We start from the raw sequence: 21,263 nt of genomic DNA, 5'->3' as shown, positions 1-21,263 counted from the left end.
AATCTCGTGATAATAATTAATTAATTAATTTTATTTAAAATTATTGTAGCCTTTGATTATTTTTCTGCTATAGTTTTAGATAATAAATTTTGTAGTCAAAACAATTATTGCTATCAATTAAATGATAACACCATTAAACATATTCATTACTGTTTTGTTACAATTACTCGTTTTGCATATTATATGATATATTAACTGAAAATATATTACAGATAATTGAATAGAATTGATACTCAATCAATCAATATAATCTAATTATGGCTAATTTAATTTATAAAATAATTTCAATTTTTAATTATTAAAATAAAATATGCTATTATATTCTAAATAATTATGCAATAATGCAAGGTTATATAAATAAAAATTAAATTGGAATTAATTAATAAAATTATAATTTGAAAACAAAATATTTATTGAATAAAAACTTGAATTATAAACTCTTGAATAAAATATTAATATAATAAAATTTAGAAAACTAATTTAGTAAACAGCAAAAAATTAAGATAAATAAATAATATTAATAATTATCTATTTAACAAAAATCATAGAAAAATTGAGAAAACTATAAGAAATAAAGTGAACACAATATAATTGGTCTTTTGAGTACCGGTGCCGTCACCAGTAACTCCATCAGTGTTTCCAACAGTGCTGTTACCTGTGCTGTCACCGGCAGTCTCACCACTTCTCGACTGTATTTTAGTATCAGTCAGTTTAGTACAGGGTATGTACTGTTTGCACCAATTGTCGCCAATATCTTTGGGTTTCAATGATTTGCACTGAACATCGCTGATGGAAATGCCATTCTTCGAGCAAATCTCGTCAATGGTTTTATGCGACCAAAGCTTGTTTTCTGCGGCAAAATCATTGTTCTCATCTTTGTTACACTCTTTCTCTATCTTTAATATATCAATTAATATTTATATACAAACAAATTATAAGTTAAATAATTATCAATTTTTTGTTTGTTTGTTAAGCAAAGAGTTACCATTTGATCCATAATACAGTTGAATTCATGTCTGAGACAACAAAATACTTTGTCGACAGTATTTGGATTGTGACCTTTGACATCCCAGTCAATTGATCCCCATCTTTGATGCAAACAAATGTCTGCCTTATGAACCAACGGTTGTATCTTTTTACTGCATTTGTCGCTGATATCGAAAATAAGACTCAAATAGGAAACCGAATCGTCTTTGAAATTGAAGTTTCCTTCGCCGGACACCACTGTCAACAGTACTCCAGAAGTAATCAAAATAATTGATGTAATAATCAATAAAATATTCATTTTATTAAACAACATATCTGTTAATTATTTAAATAAAATAATAAAATTTCTAATTTCTATTTATTCTGTATATACAGTATAATTAGAGAATTATAAATTTATTGAATTTTTAAAATTCTATTAGCAATTATTGAACAATTCTCGTAATAATAATTATATTATAATAATTGTAGTTTTGATTATTTTGCAATAATTATTATATTTTTGATATAGTTTTAGACATTGAATTTTTTACTATTATATTACATGAAATTAATACATCATTAAATTAAATACAATAAAAATAGTAAATCTTTCAATAACAGATACAAAATAAATTATACAATAAATATTTATTTTTTTAGATAAAAATCATAAAAATTGAGAAAACAATAAGAAAAAATGTGATCACAATATAAGTTGATTGACCGTCAAATGAGTAGCCATTTGATGTTTCGTGACTACCGGTTCCGTCATCACCAGTGTTGTCACGATTACGTGACAATAGATCAGTACAGGGAATGTACTTTTGGCACCATTTGTTGTCAACTTTTTTCGGTTTTAATGATTTGCACTTAACATTGCTAATGGATATACCATTCTTCGAGCAAATCTCATCAATCGCTTTATATGACCACAGCTTGTTATCGGTGGCAAAATCATTGTCATCATCTTTGTCACACTTATTAATTATCTTTAAAAGTATTGTTTTTTGTTTGTAAACAAATAAGTTATTAAAAAAGTTATTTTTTGAAAAAAATAGTAATAACTACCACTTTATTCATAATACATGTAAATTCATGTCTGAGACAACAATACTCTTTGTTGATATCTTTAGGTATAACCCCTTTGACATCCCAATCAATTGATCCCCATCTCTGTTGCAAACAAACGTCTGCCTTATGAACCAACGGTTGTATCTTTTTAGTGCATTTGTCGCTGATATCGAAAATAAGACTCAAATAGGAAACCGAATCGTCTTTGAAATTGAAGTTTCCTTCGCCGGACACCACTGTCAACAGTACTCCAGAAGTAATCAAAATAATTGATGTAATAATCAATAAAACATTCATTTTTTATTCAAAGAAAAATCAACTTATAAATGAAAATATTATAATATAAATTATATAACAACCCCCCCTTAACAAAGATCTTTGTTAGGGAGGGCTGTAGGACAGATGTTGGGTCACAAAGGACCTAACAGTCCTTTGTGTGTCCCAACACTGTCAGTATGTGTTTGGGCACTGATCGGTGTAGTTGTCTCTCGTAGAGAGACAACTAGTTTTAATATATATAGTATATATATATTTATTTTTTATATATAAATAATTATAATAATTATTATAATTATTATTAGTATTATTATCATTATTACTATTAGTGTTGTAGTTATTATTATTATTATTATTAAAATTAATAATATTGTGACGACTACTACTACTACTACTACTACTACTACTACTAAATTTAGGGTATGTCTGCTCTCTATCTCTCTCTCTTCTAATTAATTATTTTATTAATTATTATTATTTATTATTATTATTACTATTATTATTATCAAAACTAAAACTTTTTAATAAGTTATTTAAAACTTTTTAATATAATAATATATATATATATATATATATATTGCAACTGTATATATATATATATAATGTGCCGGCATCTGCGCACTTAAATTTTCTTTGTCTTCAGTATCTATCTATAATTATTGATTTTTATTTTATCCGCCATTTTAATTTCACAATACAATGATCAATAATATATTATTTAGTATGTATATATACTACAAATTTAATTTATCAATATCTCATTAATTATTAATCGTAATTAAATATAGTAAGAAGTGCCGGTATCCCCATAGATATACCTATCTAATGATACTAATTCTAATTATGTAGTAGTTGCCGTTTATAAATTTATTGATCGACTTTTAAATTTGTTTTTAATATAACTTTTTAGTTATAAATAATACACAGTTTTATTTTATATGATTGTAAACACCGGTCAAAGCCTAACACATACATCTTAACCAATTTACTGTAATTGTAACAACAATTCAGTAAATCACAATTAACTGCCATAACGTTAAACTCAATTCACCTGTCAATCATCTGAAAGTACGCTGCCTACGAATTCGTAACCATAGACAACTACCAGTGGCGGATACATATAACATCAGTAATCTAAAATCAATACTCAGCCTTCATAGTGCTTTTTATTATCGATTGATGTCTCAAAACGCGTATATAAACCCCTGATTTCAACACAAAAGTACGATTAAGTTGACTGCTAAACAAGTTCACGTCTCATTGAAGAGCTTTTGGGACTGCTAACCGCGTCCACGTCTCCTTAAAGAGTTTTGGGCCTGCTATCCGAACTCACGCCTAGCAAACCTTTATTGTGTTATCTCTATAATACTACAATACTGTATTTATGCTAAAGTGAACTCAAGACATCATCACAATTCAACTGTGGCGATTATCTCTGAACATCTCCAGAATCAGGCACTGGTGGCCATCCACGACGGCGACACCAGTCTCTTATCTTTCTCTTTCATGGTTTTGTTTGATGAGTCAATTTAAGTCAAGTAATTAAATGTTTTAATCTATTCAAATGATTTATTTAAATTATTGAGCGATTATGCGGGCGACGGCCATTCTGGCGGCGGCGCAGGCAGAGAGTAGCGTTGCAATTAAATAATATGTATTAAATGTGTCAAATTCGTTTCACCGTACCTTTCGGTCGGCCAGTAGGATTCTTGTAACCCTGCTCTACCGACTGAATCGGTACTCGAGGTTCACCGATTACACCGCATGTGAGGTGGTGGCGGTGCACCGGTAGTGCGGTTGTACCGTATTCTTTCTATTAGTTTAGTATTGAGTTACTGAGACCAGTCCTACGCATTAGTGACTGTTCAGTAGATAGATAGCAGCCAGCGGGCGCCGATTACCGACGGCAGCCGGGCAGGGGCGCAGCGTTTAATATACATGTTCAATGCAATTGAGATGATTCGATTGTATATTGGTAGACTCGGCGGTCGACGCCAGTAGAGTTCTTGTAACTCTGCTCTGCGGCGATTGGCTGGGTGGGGGATCGACAGAAACTTGGTGGCCGGGGCCAGTAGAGTTCTTGTAACTCTGCTCTGCCTTGACTAACCCGGTGGGGGATCGACAGAAACTTGGTGGTCGGGGCCAGTAGAGTTCTTGTAACTCTGCTCTGCCTTGACTAACCCGGTGGGGGGTCTTCAAAATGGCCGACGATATGGTTCGAGCCAATAGTGTAGGATGTTAGGTATACAGGTTGGGGTTTAGGTTTATGCGCATGACTATGCGTACCGTGTAAAATATGGTTATAGACGTTGTAGTCAACATAGACACGCGTCTGGGGTTAGGAAGTGCCGATCGGTACGGCATTTGCGCGTATTAACTGAGTTATATGAAACCCAATAAGTAGATAATGAGTTTTACTTATTATCATTGGTTAGCATCGGTGGCTATGACCCACGTGTATGCGCGGTGTAGGTTTTATATTGCTAGCGTGTGTACGGTTTGTATGCTGTAATATACAGTGTATAAATATATTTATAGGACAACCTATAGGTTTGTCTATTATTTCTGTAATATAGTGTATATACGTTCCTATACGTATTATTTAATATTAATTTGTATATTTGGTCGATTATTTAATATAGTAATCGATTTTATTAAATCTTAGTCATTAGTATTTGATACTTATTACAGACCAATGACTATATGACCTATGATAGTATTAATACTATTTAATTATTATAGTATTATTTATATAATGATTGAATCTTTGGTATTTTTTATTGATAACGTTAGGTAATTAAATATGAATGTATGAGATGGTATTGGTGTATATATATATGTATATATATACATRTATATATATATATATATATATAATAAGGTACGGATATAGGTATACGGGCCAGGTAGTATACGATATATATTTTATCGAAATTAGTATTGAGATAATAGTTGTAATTATTTTAAGTATAGATTTAGTTAGTATTCGAATTACATATAATGATTATTGAATATATTTATTTATAAAGTATACACATTTAAGTAATAATAGGTTAGGTTAAATTAGGTTAAGTTAGATTGGGATTAATATATAAGATTTTAGTTGTTTTACTTTTAATAACCATTATTTTAGTTCATCAGACTTAGACTACTTATTAAGTGGCACTGATAGTTATATTTCTTCTATTATTTGTTAATTCAGAATAATTAGTCARTTAGTTAATTGATTGATTAAATGATTGATTGAATAATCGGTTGTTTGGTTAGTTGATTTGTTGGTTATGTGTTTTATAGTTAGGGTTAGTTTAGGTTTTAACTATTGTTTAATTTGATAAGATTTAGGATACGAATTTGATTTATTTCAATTCAGATATTTTATTTATAATTATATAACAAATAGTTTAACTTACATTTTAGACAGTGTTTAGTTTACTTGTTATTAGTTATTTATTAAACATATATATCGCAATGATTGATTTCAATTATATGAATATATTACAGATTACTTGTTTAGTGTTACTCTCAGGGTAACCATTAGAAGTAATAGATTTATGGATGAAATAGATTTATAGATTTATACGACGATAATGATTTATATTAATAAGTTTTTTATTAACAACATAACAGTGATTGTATTTGAGTCGAGTTTAGTCATGGTTTGAGTCTAGACATTAGATTGTCGGTTGATATTGGTAATATCAGTAATTTAAACTGATTCGGTTAAATATCAGGGATAAACGCAAATCGGGTTGAGTTTTAGAAATGTAGCGGTTAAGTGGGGATTCAATAAATCTAGCTTGATTGTGACACTTGTAAGACTCAAATATATAATTTGTTTAAGTGATTTGTTGGGAATTATGATTCCCATTATATTAGAGAAATGAGTTGATTATTAGAAGATAGATTGGATTAGATTGTACCGAACATACATTGCATCATATTTATAGATATGAGGGTATGGCGGACGTGGTTATATGTATGAAAATAAATGATTGATTTGATACAGAGATTGATTCAATATTGCATCACATGTATATAGGTGTGGGGGTCGTCCTTTCATTGCACTGTATGAGTTCAATACGGGGGTCAGGCCGACATTGCATCACATTTATATGGGTGTGGGGATTGTCTCGATATTGTACTGTATTTAGAGTTGATAGATATATCCTTAGCAATTACTGGGACAGGCACTGGACCAATATTGGCGGCCGATCCGGTAAAGACTTGAGTTGTAATGATAGTATATAGCAAACAGCAGTTGAGTTAATATAGATTAAATGTTTGTCAAGTTAGTCATGGACAGGGTACATGGGGTATTTATATAATGTATTTAGATTATAGACCCGATTGATGTGGTCTTTTGTAGGTAGCCAGGCGGGTCTAAAGGAAATGGCCGGCAGCCGTGGCTAACCATAGTATTTGGATTAGTGTTGTTTTATACTCTGAGACGACTACCATGATTTACGTCTTATTAATAATAATTGGTTCTGTTATAGATTTTAATCATTAGTTGAATATAGATAGGTTTTGTGAGTATCTAAAGAATATGAGTGAATTTCTTTGTGAATTGTATTGATTTTTGAGAATAGTTATAGACGTATACTGTGTGTATATGAGTTTATTGTTGGATGGATTATTGAAATTGAGATAGAATATAGATTTATTTGAGGTACTTTGTGTGCTTTAAAGTTGAGATAATTAAGATTGAGTATTGTTGTATTGAATTCCTGATAATAAGATAACCTACTATAATACCAACACTTAGACCGACCAGATTATCATTATTACCTTATTAAATTACTGTCATTTTTATTGCCAATAATACAACTTTACATTAGATATCATTTTATAAGTAACCTGTAAGTGGACTTAATATTAGTAATTGAGAATAATAACTAGAATAGGATTCCGGCCGCCTAGCCAACGGTCGATGATATAAGTGGTCTGTTACCAAATACTGGTTCCTGATCCATAAAAATCAGGTGGTGGAAGCTACAACCCCCATTCAAGCAGAATCCAGAGGGCATATGTGCGACCAATGCTTACGAATTATATAATTTTGAGTATTAGTTAAGTGAGTTGTATCAAACGGCACCGGAAATACCGGTCCGGACGTATGATAATTTTTATTGGGAGTAAAAAGCAATGGCGTATGTCAGTTCTCTCTGCTTGTCTTATTAATAATATAATAATAAAGATAGACTAAAATCTAGTCATCACATATTTGGTGGAAGTCAGCGGGGTATGCACTTAGAGTGAAACAACAGACTTATTTCTAGCTAAGTACTGTAAATGTCTAACTCTACTTTGCATTATTTGTTACATGGTATTTACTATGATAACATAAGATCCAATTACGTACGATTAATATTACTTAAAAAATTTAATTAATTTTAAAAAAATTATATATACAAAAAACATTAAATAACTACTGAATATTTTCTAGTATTTTGATTTATTTAAGAAAAAAAAATACCTATAGACCATACATTCATATTGCCAAATGTTATTCCTATTTATATTAGTATTACTTATATATAAAAAATAATTTGTATTAAACTTAATATAATAATTAAATTTTAATAAAAAATAAGAAAGTTATTAAAAAATATAAAATTAAAAAAAAACCGCAGTTTAGAAACAAAAAAAATAAATATATTAATATATCTATTTTTAACTTAAATTTTTATAAAATTGTATATATAACATGAATGTAAATATATTAAGATGTATAATAGTAGTAATTGTGTATATAAAAATGATTAGATCTATTGAAATCGCTCCAATAATGTACTGTGAAAAATTACCGTATAAAGTTTTAATTAAATTATATAAAATTAAAATATTTATTATTCATAGCAACCCATGCGATGAATTATACAAAATCAACGAGATTTCTCTAAATAAATTACTTAATGATTGGTGTAGAAAATTTTATTATATGTCTTTTATCAACCCGACCAACGAAATTTGCATTGCCAATTCAAGTGGTAGTTATTTAATTAAAAATAATCAGATTTATTTTAATCTAGGAAATTCCTACATCATTTAAAGTGACACATTTAGCCTTAAATTATAGAGACTCAACAGCATTATATAACAACCAAATAATTGAGCTATATTCTCAATCACTAAACTATCTTAAGGTTGTCAATTATGCAGAGCCTACAATTCCAATTCAATTTTTTGATGTTTCATTTACTAAATGTAAAAATTTACATACATTGGAATTACATGCTATGTCAATTAGTACATCAGGCGACATTATTAGTCTAAATAAAATGTTTTCAGGTTTCAATCGCCTTAAATATCTTGACATTCATTTGTTTTTAGATTATGATATTATAGACTTTATGCTTACATTTGATAACCTAAGCAATTTAGAGACATTGATTATTGATGCACACTTTGCTTATATACAACATATTCCTTCAAATTGTTTTCGTAATCTAAAGAACATTAAGACACTAGTGTTCACATCAAATAGAGGATACTTTCATTACTCATTTTTGCGACATATTATTAGATATATGCCCAAAATTGAAGTACTTGAGTTAGACGATGTTCTCGCAAAAACTTGGGTACCATTAGTATTCTCAAACAATGAACCTAAAAGATTTAGCCGTTTTGACACATTTAAAACTAACTATAATACAGGAATCAGGGCTATCATAGATTTAATAACTAAAACGAAGATTAATTCTATTGACCTAACAGGTAATTTTGACTTTCGTCAACAAACAGTTAGAGAAATTAAGAGACTGATAAGACTTAAGAAAACATCTCTAAACTATTTAATAGTGTATAATAATAGACACATTAAATAATATGTATAAGCATTGTAGACCGCACTCGTCATCATCACAGTGTAGGTGTGAAGCACATACAATTAAAGTGAAACCAAAACCTATTAGTGAAAAGTGCTCAAGTCCAGAACCAGAACCTGGAAAACATCGAATGTTTTCTTCATTAATTAAAAATTATAATAAAATATACAAACAAAAATACTCTCTGAAAAGAAACAAAGAGTTCGGAAATGTGAAAGTGAAAACCGACAATGAATCGACTTACTACCAGTTGTTCGATTTTGGTAGACATGACAATACATCTGATAAGCCAGATATTTCCTTTTTAGTTAAAACATCGCATAAAAAGGCTAAAAAATATTCACTGGCTTATAAATTAGACAACAACTATGTTCTCACATGTATTAAACAATATTATAAATGTGACAAAGTGGATCAAATTTCAATATATAGTCGTCCAAAATATTCAGCAAGTTTAACTCGTGCGCTTTTAGAGAAAACTCAAAAATTAATCAATAATAAAATATCTTTTATTTGTGTTTATTGTAACCAGCGTTTTAATGAGTTAAAAGTGATGATCAAACATTTATCTAAAGAAATATCCGATCGTGAACAGGTCCATGTGTGTATGCCATCATTATGTAAATATTTATGTGCTAATCATCCTCACGCAGAAACTTTAAAACCAATTAGAAAAGCTAATAAATGTTTGATTTATTGTCCAATTAAACGACATAAAGATAGCTTTAAACGTGTTTGGGCAAAAACCTTTATCGACAATCATATTACCTCTAAGGACTGTTCATTATGTGAGAAGTATTTCTTTAGAAAAGACATTTATAAGAAAAGTGACATTAATTATGAAAAAATAACAGAATTATATGAGCATTTAGGCATTAAATCCTTAGCGTGTAGGATATGCAATGACAAATCATTCAATGATAAATCAGTAAAAGTTAGTCAGGTTTTCGTACCAAACGATTTGTTCCTAGCTGTATATCATTTAAAAGAAAACCATTTAAATGATATCGATTTTACAAATTTTATGGAGATTTTGTACTTCTGTTACAGAAAAGAAATTTCCGTAAATTTGTTTCTATTAATTAAAAACACTTTTATCGATCTCTTGGAATCTCAGTTAGAAAGAAATATTAAAACAAATTTCAAGAGAATTCATCCGATGAGTAGTGTTTATAATTCATTGACCGATGCTGTTTGGCAATATAGATTATTAGGAAAATTTTATAATTTCATTGACCCAGAAGCATCGTATAATATTGATAAAGTAGAAAATGATAATTTGTCAAACTACTTTGTCAATGTTAATGACGAAAAATAACATCATGTCATAATCATCTTGTATCGTACCGATAACAATTAAAAATTAAATAAAAATTGCAAAATAAAACAAAAAATACAAAAAAAAACAATTAAATAAAACATAATATAAAAAACATTTTAAGCCACAATTATACTCTCATATCAATACATTTAAATATCTTAATCACAACCTTATATACAATTTATTATCTACTCTTTAATTATATTAGTGAAAAGCCATATAATTACTCTATACTCATAAACATACAATACAATTTAGTAACACTACTAAACATTATTTCAATATAATCAATATACCTATCGCTATATATCTAATTAATTTTATAAATTTAAGTAATACATTATAACAAACATATATAACTACTAAAATGGAATGAAAACTACAATTAAAATATGAAAAAAAATACACAAAAAAAAATACAAAATACTGAAAAAACAACACAAAAAAAAACCATATTAAATACCTTTTAACTTTAATATACATTTTTGCATATAAATTAATATTTAAATAAAAAATAATTACAATAATTAAACATAAATATATAGAGTCACCAATTTTCTAGCATTATTTTCAAATGTAATAAACAAATCATTTTTCAGAATTAATTAAAATACAATACACATTAATCTATTAATTCACAAAATTTTAAATATTTGTTTCATTTAATATATGACATTGAGATAAAGAAGGACTTGTCGAGTAAAATAACTTTTCTTATTAACATAAAACTATGATAACCATTAATATATTTAACAAACATAACTTAATATTTTTCAATATACATATATATAAGTACATTATTAAAACATAACCAATAATCATATTATAACCATACATAACCAAAACTTAATAAATTAGCAATTTATTTATGAGACTTTTAATCTACCAAAACTTAATTGAATCATTTTTATTTATTGACCAAATACTTACATAATTATAAACACATAGTTATAAAATATATAATCTCAATATATTTAACATTTTACGTATTATTATATAATTATTAAACTTGAAAACAATTATAATATTATCGATGAAACTTTAATCTACATAAAAATAATCAACATATAAATCATAAAATAAACATATCTATAAATTAATCATTTGTAACACTTATGAAATTATATCATAAGTGATAATATTGTCATGTAAACGTTTTTGTAACGTACAGTAAACCTATTTAATATAATTAACAAAATATAATACATAAATATATAATATAATTTATGACTCTTTAATTTAAACTTATTCATTATATAATTAATAATAATCAAGTTATAAATTATTATTAAATAAAACTTTAATTGTAAACTTTAATTAAATATAAATGTAAGACAAATCAATCATTATCTTGAAAGAGATTGTAAGAGACCAAGAAGATAGAAGAAAACAGAAGAAGACGGTTGAACTTGAGCTTGGAGTCCAAGCTATCGAAGAGGGAGGCAAACTATATAATATAAATTATATAACAACCCCCCCTTAACAAAGATCTTTGTTAGGGAGGGCTGTAGGACAGATGTTGGGTCACAAAGGACCTAACAGTCCTTTGTGTGTCCCAACACTGTCAGTATGTGTTTGGGCACTGATCGGTGTAGTTGTCTCTCGTAGAGAGACAACTAGTTTTAATATATATAGTATATATATATTTATTTTTTATATATAAATAATTATAATAATTATTATAATTATTATTAGTATTATTATCATTATTACTATTAGTGTTGTAGTTATTATTATTATTATTATTAAAATTAATAATATTGTGACGACTACTACTACTACTACTACTACTACTACTAAATTTAGGGTATGTCTGCTCTCTATCTCTCTCTCTTCTAATTAATTATTTTATTAATTATTATTATTTATTATTATTATTACTATTATTATTATCAAAACTAAAACTTTTTAATAAGTTATTTAAAACTTTTTAATATAATAATATATATATATATATATATATATTGCAACTGTATATATATATATATAATGTGCCGGCATCTGCGCACTTAAATTTTCTTTGTCTTCAGTATCTATCTATAATTATTGATTTTTATTTTATCCGCCATTTTAATTTCACAATACAATGATCAATAATATATTATTTAGTATGTATATATACTACAAATTTAATTTATCAATATCTCATTAATTATTAATCGTAATTAAATATAGTAAGAAGTGCCGGTATCCCCATAGATATACCTATCTAATGATACTAATTCTAATTATGTAGTAGTTGCCGTTTATAAATTTATTGATCGACTTTTAAATTTGTTTTTAATATAACTTTTTAGTTATAAATAATACACAGTTTTATTTTATATGATTGTAAACACCGGTCAAAGCCTAACACATACATCTTAACCAATTTACTGTAATTGTAACAACAATTCAGTAAATCACAATTAACTGCCATAACGTTAAACTCAATTCACCTGTCAATCATCTGAAAGTACGCTGCCTACGAATTCGTAACCATAGACAACTACCAGTGGCGGATACATATAACATCAGTAATCTAAAATCAATACTCAGCCTTCATAGTGCTTTTTATTATCGATTGATGTCTCAAAACGCGTATATAAACCCCTGATTTCAACACAAAAGTACGATTAAGTTGACTGCTAAACAAGTTCACGTCTCATTGAAGAGCTTTTGGGACTGCTAACCGCGTCCACGTCTCCTTAAAGAGTTTTGGGCCTGCTATCCGAACTCACGCCTAGCAAACCTTTATTGTGTTATCTCTATAATACTACAATACTGTATTTATGCTAAAGTGAACTCAAGACATCATCACAATTCAACTGTGGCGATTATCTCTGAACATCTCCAGAATCAGGCACTGGTGGCCATCCACGACGGCGACACCAGTCTCTTATCTTTCTCTTTCATGGTTTTGTTTGATGAGTCAATTTAAGTCAAGTAATTAAATGTTTTAATCTATTCAAATGATTTATTTAAATTATTGAGCGATTATGCGGGCGACGGCCATTCTGGCGGCGGCGCAGGCAGAGAGTAGCGTTGCAATTAAATAATATGTATTAAATGTGTCAAATTCGTTTCACCGTACCTTTCGGTCGGCCAGTAGGATTCTTGTAACCCTGCTCTACCGACTGAATCGGTACTCGAGGTTCACCGATTACACCGCATGTGAGGTGGTGGCGGTGCACCGGTAGTGCGGTTGTACCGTATTCTTTCTATTAGTTTAGTATTGAGTTACTGAGACCAGTCCTACGCATTAGTGACTGTTCAGTAGATAGATAGCAGCCAGCGGGCGCCGATTACCGACGGCAGCCGGGCAGGGGCGCAGCGTTTAATATACATGTTCAATGCAATTGAGATGATTCGATTGTATATTGGTAGACTCGGCGGTCGACGCCAGTAGAGTTCTTGTAACTCTGCTCTGCGGCGATTGGCTGGGTGGGGGATCGACAGAAACTTGGTGGCCGGGGCCAGTAGAGTTCTTGTAACTCTGCTCTGCCTTGACTAACCCGGTGGGGGATCGACAGAAACTTGGTGGTCGGGGCCAGTAGAGTTCTTGTAACTCTGCTCTGCCTTGACTAACCCGGTGGGGGGTCTTCAAAATGGCCGACGATATGGTTCGAGCCAATAGTGTAGGATGTTAGGTATACAGGTTGGGGTTTAGGTTTATGCGCATGACTATGCGTACCGTGTAAAATATGGTTATAGACGTTGTAGTCAACATAGACACGCGTCTGGGGTTAGGAAGTGCCGATCGGTACGGCATTTGCGCGTATTAACTGAGTTATATGAAACTCAATAAGTAGATAATGAGTTTTACTTATTATCATTGGTTAGCATCGGTGGCTATGACCCACGTGTATGCGCGGTGTAGGTTTTATATTGCTAGCGTGTGTACGGTTTGTATGCTGTAATATACAGTGTATAAATATATTTATAGGACAACCTATAGGTTTGTCTATTATTTCTGTAATATAGTGTATATACGTTCCTATACGTATTATTTAATATTAATTTGTATATTTGGTTTTCGATTATTTAATATAGTAATCGATTTTATTAAATCTTAGTCATTGGTATTTGATACTTATTACAGACCAATGACTATATGACCTATGATAGTATTAACACTATTTAATTATTATAGTATTATTTATATAATGATTGAATCTTTGGTATTTTTTATTGATAACATTTGGTAATTAAATATGAATGTATGAGGTGGTATTGGTGTATATATATCTGTATATATGGATATATATATATATATTTATATATATAATAAGGTACGGATATAGGTATACTTGTCTCTGACCGGAAGGCCAGGTAGTATACGATATATATTTTATTGAAATTAGAATTGAGATAATAGTTGTAATTATTTTAAGTATAGATTTATTTAATATTCGAATTACTTTAATAATTATTTAATATATTAACTTATAAAGTATATACATTTAAGTAATAATAGGTTAGGTTAGGTTAAATTAGGTTAAGTTAGATTGGGATTAATATATAAGATTTTAGTTGCTTTACTTTTAATAACAATTATTTTAGTTCGTCAGACTTAGTCTACTTATTATGTAGCATTAATAGTTATATTTATTCTATTGTTTATTAATTAAGACTAATTAGTCAGTTAGTTAATTGATTGATTAAATGATTGATTGAATAATCGGTTGTTTGGTTAGTTGATTTGTTGGTTATGTGTTTTATAGTTAGGGTTAGTTTAGGTTTTAACTATTGTTTAATTTGATAAGATTTAGGATACGAATTTGATTTATTTCAATTCAGATATTTTATTTATAATTATATAACAAATAGTTTAACTTACATTTTAGACAGTGTTTAGTTTACTTGTTATTAGTTATTTATTAAACATATATATCGCAATGATTGATTTCAATTATATGAATATATTACAGATTACTTGTTTAGTGTTACTCTCAGGGTAACCATTAGAAGTAATAGATTTATGGATGAAATAGATTTATAGATTTATACGACGATAATGATTTATATTAATAAGTTTTTTATTAACAACATAACAGTGATTGTATTTGAGTCGAGTTTAGTCATGGTTTGAGTCTAGACATTAGATTGTCGGTTGATATTGGTAATATCAGTAATTTAAACTGATTCGGTTAAATATCAGGGATAAACGCAAATCGGGTTGAGTTTTAGAAATGTAGCGGTTAAGTGGGGATTCAATAAATCTAGCTTGATTGTGACACTTGTAAGACTCAAATATATAATTTGTTTAAGTGATTTGTTGGGAATTATGATTCCCATTATATTAGAGAAATGAGTTGATTATTAGAAGATAGATTGGATTAGATTGTACCGAACATACATTGCATCATATTTATAGATATGAGGGTATGGCGGACGTGGTTATATGTATGAAAATAAATGATTGATTTGATACAGAGATTGATTCAATATTGCATCACATGTATATAGGTGTGGGGGTCGTCCTTTCATTGCACTGTATGAGTTCAATACGGGGGTCAGGCCGACATTGCATCACATTTATATGGGTGTGGGGATTGTCTCGATATTGTACTGTATTTAGAGTTGATAGATATATCCTTAGCAATTACTGGGACAGGCACTGGACCAATATTGGCGGCCGATCCGGTAAAGACTTGAGTTGTAATGATAGTATATAGCAAACAGCAGTTGAGTTAATATAGATTAAATGTTTGTCAAGTTAGTCATGGACAGGGTACATGGGGTATTTATATAATGTATTTAGATTATAGACCCGATTGATGTGGTCTTTTGTAGGTAGCCAGGCGGGTCTAAAGGAAATGGCCGGCAGCCGTGGCTAACCATAGTATTTGGATTAGTGTTGTTTTATACTCTGAGACGACTACCATGATTTACGTCTTATTAATAATAATTGGTTCTGTTATAGATTTTAATCATTAGTTGAATATAGATAGGTTTTGTGAGTATCTAAAGAATATGAGTGAATTTCTTTGTGAATTGTATTGATTTTTGAGAATAGTTATAGACGTATACTGTGTGTATATGAGTTTATTGTTGGATGGATTATTGAAATTGAGATAGAATATAGATTTATTTGAGGTACTTTGTGTGCTTTAAAGTTGAGATAATTAAGATTGAGTATTGTTGTATTGAATTCCTGATAATAAGATAACCTACTATAATACCAACACTTAGACCGACCAGATTATCATTATTACCTTATTAAATTACTGTCATTTTTATTGCCAATAATACAACTTTACATTAGATATCATTTTATAAGTAACCTGTAAGTGGACTTAATATTAGTAATTGAGAATAATAACTAGAATAGGATTCCGGCCGCCTAGCCAACGGTCGATGATATAAGTGGTCTGTTACCAAATACTGGTTCCTGATCCATAAAAATCAGGTGGTGGAAGCTACAACCCCCATTCAAGCAGAATCCAGAGGGCATATGTGCGACCAATGCTTACGAATTATATAATTTTGAGTATTAGTTAAGTGAGTTGTATCAAACGGCACCGGAAATACCGGTCCGGACGTATGATAATTTTTATTGGGAGTAAAAAGCAATGGCGTATGTCAGTTCTCTCTGCTTGTCTTATTAATAATATAATAATAAAGATAGACTAAAATCTAGTCATCACAATATAATAAATTTTTTGTGAACTTATATTTTATTTCAATAAATTATGAATTTATTGGGAAACTTTTTTTTAAAATAATTATAACTGAAAATCTCGTGATTAATTATAATAAATAAATTATTATATGTTTATTATTATAATTATTGAAAAGTTTATGTATTTTCACTTATGCGGCCAAATATTGAACATTATTTTCTACTTCGGGTATATTTGTCTTAGACATTGAATTCAATAAATATACTAAAAGATATCCCAACAGCACTTGTATGATACCCAGTAGCAGATCGATGACTGTCGGACCCAATACTTCATTGACATCAAACATACCGTAAATCACTGAAACAGTGTTCAATATAGTGATCACCAAAATTGCTGTTAACCTGTTGTAGACAATAACATAGAGAAACAGTAGGGTATAGATGACCACCAATAACAGTATCAACCAGAATATAATAGTAACCAACAGTTCAATCAGTTTGACACCCATTCCCTTTAATTCAAGTTCGTGTTCATAGTATTGGTAGAGTGTCTGCCGGTTCAGTGAGAAGTCAATGATAAAGACTATGGCCGTCAACAATGATAACACCATTAAACTTGTCTTTACTAACTTAACACTGTTTTGTCTTAAATAGTTTTGCATATTATTTATTATATAATAATCCATAAGTAGTTTTTTATGCTTAAATTAACTCAAATATTTTTTTGGTACTAAACTTTTTTTAAAAAAAATTACTAATAAATATAACTTTTTAATACCATAAATGGTTTCATAACATTTATTTTTGACACTTAAATACTAATAATAATAATAATAATAAAACTACAATTGTATTAACAAAATGAAAGTAACTAAAAAAATTAAATTAAACAACATTTAAACAAACAATAATAAAGTTTTATAAACACAAAGTTGTTTGAAATCAAACATTTTTTTCTGTAACGTATATTTAAGCAATTCAATAATTATTTTCATTTTATAATTTTCACAAAATACACACAATTTATTTGGTAGAGATAATAGTTGTGAAGGCTATTTCAAGTGATGTCAATCAATTGATTGATTATTTAAATAAATATTTAATGTCTAAATATATTTCTTGAAACGCATAATTAATTTTTATTTTTGTAAAATATAATTTATACAATTTAATAATACAGTATAGATATAGTTTAATGATGAAGTTGATCACATTGGATAAAAAAAATAATACAAAATTATTTATTATTAAACAAAAAATATATTTATTTTTAATGCAGCACAAAAAAATGTAAAAATAATGTTTGCAATACAGTACATATATGATATGTAATTCATCATCACAAAAAAACTGGTTAAAACAAGTTTGTCAAATGAGCCAGATAAAACTATGTTTAAATTTGGTCATCATAAGTGTTTAAAATTAATTTTATAGAGACAGTGCAAATATTTTTTTTAACAATGATAAATATCATTAATGTTAACATTTAAATTATATACATATAGTTACTAATTTATTTAGAAGTTTATTTTTGTTTGTATTTTATTTTTTTAATTCAATATACACGTTGTTATTTTAATGATATTATATATATATATATATATATACTACATATACTATATTATCCTTGAATTTCTACAAACAATTTTAATATATTTTTATAAATTATATTTATTTATTTTTATTACATTGCTTATTGTTTAATATAATATTAGTTAACTTTCATTTAATGAATATTTAATAAATTAATATTTGCATTTATAAATTTAGCTCATTGATCGTTATACTTTAATATTTTGTTTAAAAAATAAAAATATATTTTATTATATACTATTCTAACACTTGACAATTATTTTTGCTTAGAGATTATTTTTTTGAATTATTTATAAATAGAGTATTAATAATTAAATATAGACTGTATATTTTAAAAACATGTATTATATATGTATATATAATAAAATAAATTATTATTTGTGAATTCCGATTCATGTCATCCATAAAAATTTTAGTTTATTGTCTGAAAATGTTTATAATTGAATGCTATTGTTTATCTTAACAATACAAAAAAAGATAAATAATATAAAAAAAAGATTATCATTAAACTGTATTCAATGTCCCTCTCTTTCTCTTTATAAAACTATTCATTATTATAATAATATATCATTTTATTATTCATTTCATAAACACTTTCTCTTTCTATAATCATTATTATTATTATTAATATTATAATAAAACCTTTTATTTTTGTTATCTTTTTTATATATAAATAATAATAATTCTATATATTATATTAATATTTAAACAACTTTCGTCTTCCCAATATTACTTATATAAATGTATTTATTATTATTATTATTATTATTTAAATAAAAACTATAAAAACTATTTTAAAATTAAATAAATGTACAGTATAGTTAATTTAGAGTATTAAAAATAATAGATATTTATTTTATTAAATAAAATCGTATTAAAATGTAATTAAATTTAAATTAAAATTTTTCATCTGGTTTTAAAATGATGTCATTTTTCATTAAAAAATAATAATACTAAAATAATGGCGTTTTCATTACACACTGTAATTTTTAATTATTAAATTAAACTAATAATTTCAATTTATCATTAGACTAAATATTTCAAGTTTATCATCTGAATATATATATAGATATAAATAAATTTATGTAAATACAAAAAAATATGCAAAAAATTACAATATGTCTAATAGTTTTGGTAAATGTTATGATCATAACCGACGCATTTGTCGACAAATTGTTTGGTGAGAATCCTGTCGAAGAAGGTATCAGCAAAGTTAAGGCTAAGTTACCGGTAAATAAATTGGGAAAACAAATGGTTAAACAGTTTGATCCGATGTCTAAAATGAAATTTGCCAAAAAACTTGCAAAAACATCTCAATTGGATAAATTAGGTTTAGATACGGAAGGATTAAGCGAAAAACTAACACCAAAGAAGTTTGAATCGCAAGTGACTAAACCATTGAAGATGTTGAACATAGAATCAGCTATCGGTGGAGACAAAGGTAATGATGGAGAAGAGGAAGAAGAAGAAGAAGAAACAACAGAAGACAAAAAAGAAGAAAAGAAACAAACAAAAGAAGAAAAGAAAGGAAAGAAAGAGAAAAAAGATAACAAGAAAAAAGATGAAGAAGAAGATGAAGAGGAGGAAGAATCAGTGACCACAACAACAACGAAACCAACGAAAAAGAAATCTAAGAAAAAAGTCTAAATGAAAACATCAGTTCGTATTTTTTTCAAACAAACCCCAAAAAATTGTATTCAAATGTTTATTGAAGACCTTTTAATAATTTTTGTTAAGTTGATTGTATTAAATCAACATTAAATACGATTTTTGTGTGTGTGTCTAACTAATAAATTAGCTTAAAAATTAATAATAAATGTATGCATAAAAAATATGACTGAAACTAAATAAATAAATTCCTATTATAATGAGTAAAAATAACTGCTACTTCATTGAATTTTAAAAAAATTGATTTACAATCATATTTACTATAATATTAATAGATTTGTAATTTAATTCTCGAAAATATTTATCGTTTCAAATATATGTTATATTATTTTTAGTTAACCTTCAATCATACTTATAGATTGTCATTTGACAAGTGAGAGATCAAATGAGTTGAACTCCCTGTGCTCTCTAATTAAGTATTACTACTAAATTACTACTAACTTAGATGCTGTGCATTTAATCAACAAAATTTATGACTTACACAGTAGTTATTCACTTTTATAAATAACTTTCATGTAAATAAACTTTTAGATTTGAGAAAACTTCAATTATATTATTATACTATTATACATGCAATGAATAAGTAAATTAACAAATTATTTTAAAAGTCACATACAGTATACCAGTCATCGCTTTATTCATATAAAACTCGATGACATATACCTCTAACACTTGTATTATATAATATCATATTATATTATATCTATTGAAACTAAAATGTTAAATAAGATAATAATAAAAGACCTTTTATTTTGATTAGGATTTTAAAAGTATACAAAAACCAAATGACAGCAATAGTTTTTAAAAGCCTTTTAAAATTGAGTTTATTTATTCACAACAGTGATTATTATTACAGTAGTAGTAATTATACAATAATAATATATACTGTACACTGTATACACTATACATTTGTATCGATGATAACATTTGG

At 27.7% G+C, this 21,263-nt stretch overlaps 1 protein-coding gene across 1 annotated transcript; it reads right to left on the bottom strand.

The window, feature by feature from the left end:
- Positions 1 to 542: 542 nt before the first annotated feature.
- On the bottom strand, positions 543 to 1,336 carry LOC128955996 (uncharacterized). Its single transcript, XM_054301676.1, has 2 exons — positions 986 to 1,336; positions 543 to 896 (listed from the first exon to the last, which is right to left on the bottom strand). The coding sequence occupies exons 1-2, from the start codon at positions 1,298 to 1,300 to the stop codon at positions 543 to 545; spliced, it is 669 nt and encodes a 222-aa protein (XP_054157651.1). The 5' UTR covers positions 1,301 to 1,336.
- Positions 1,337 to 21,263: the final 19,927 nt, after the last annotated feature.

The sequence above is a fragment of the Oppia nitens genome, unplaced genomic scaffold, assembly GCF_028296485.1.
Source record: "Oppia nitens isolate AA-2021 unplaced genomic scaffold, nextdenovo-longstitch-racon4-pilon3 scaffold2_pilon_pilon_pilon, whole genome shotgun sequence".
NCBI classification, from domain to species: Eukaryota; Metazoa; Arthropoda; class Arachnida; order Sarcoptiformes; family Oppiidae; genus Oppia; species Oppia nitens.
The sequence above is the reverse complement of the archived record's forward strand: the minus strand, read 5'-3'. Positions and strand labels throughout refer to the sequence as shown.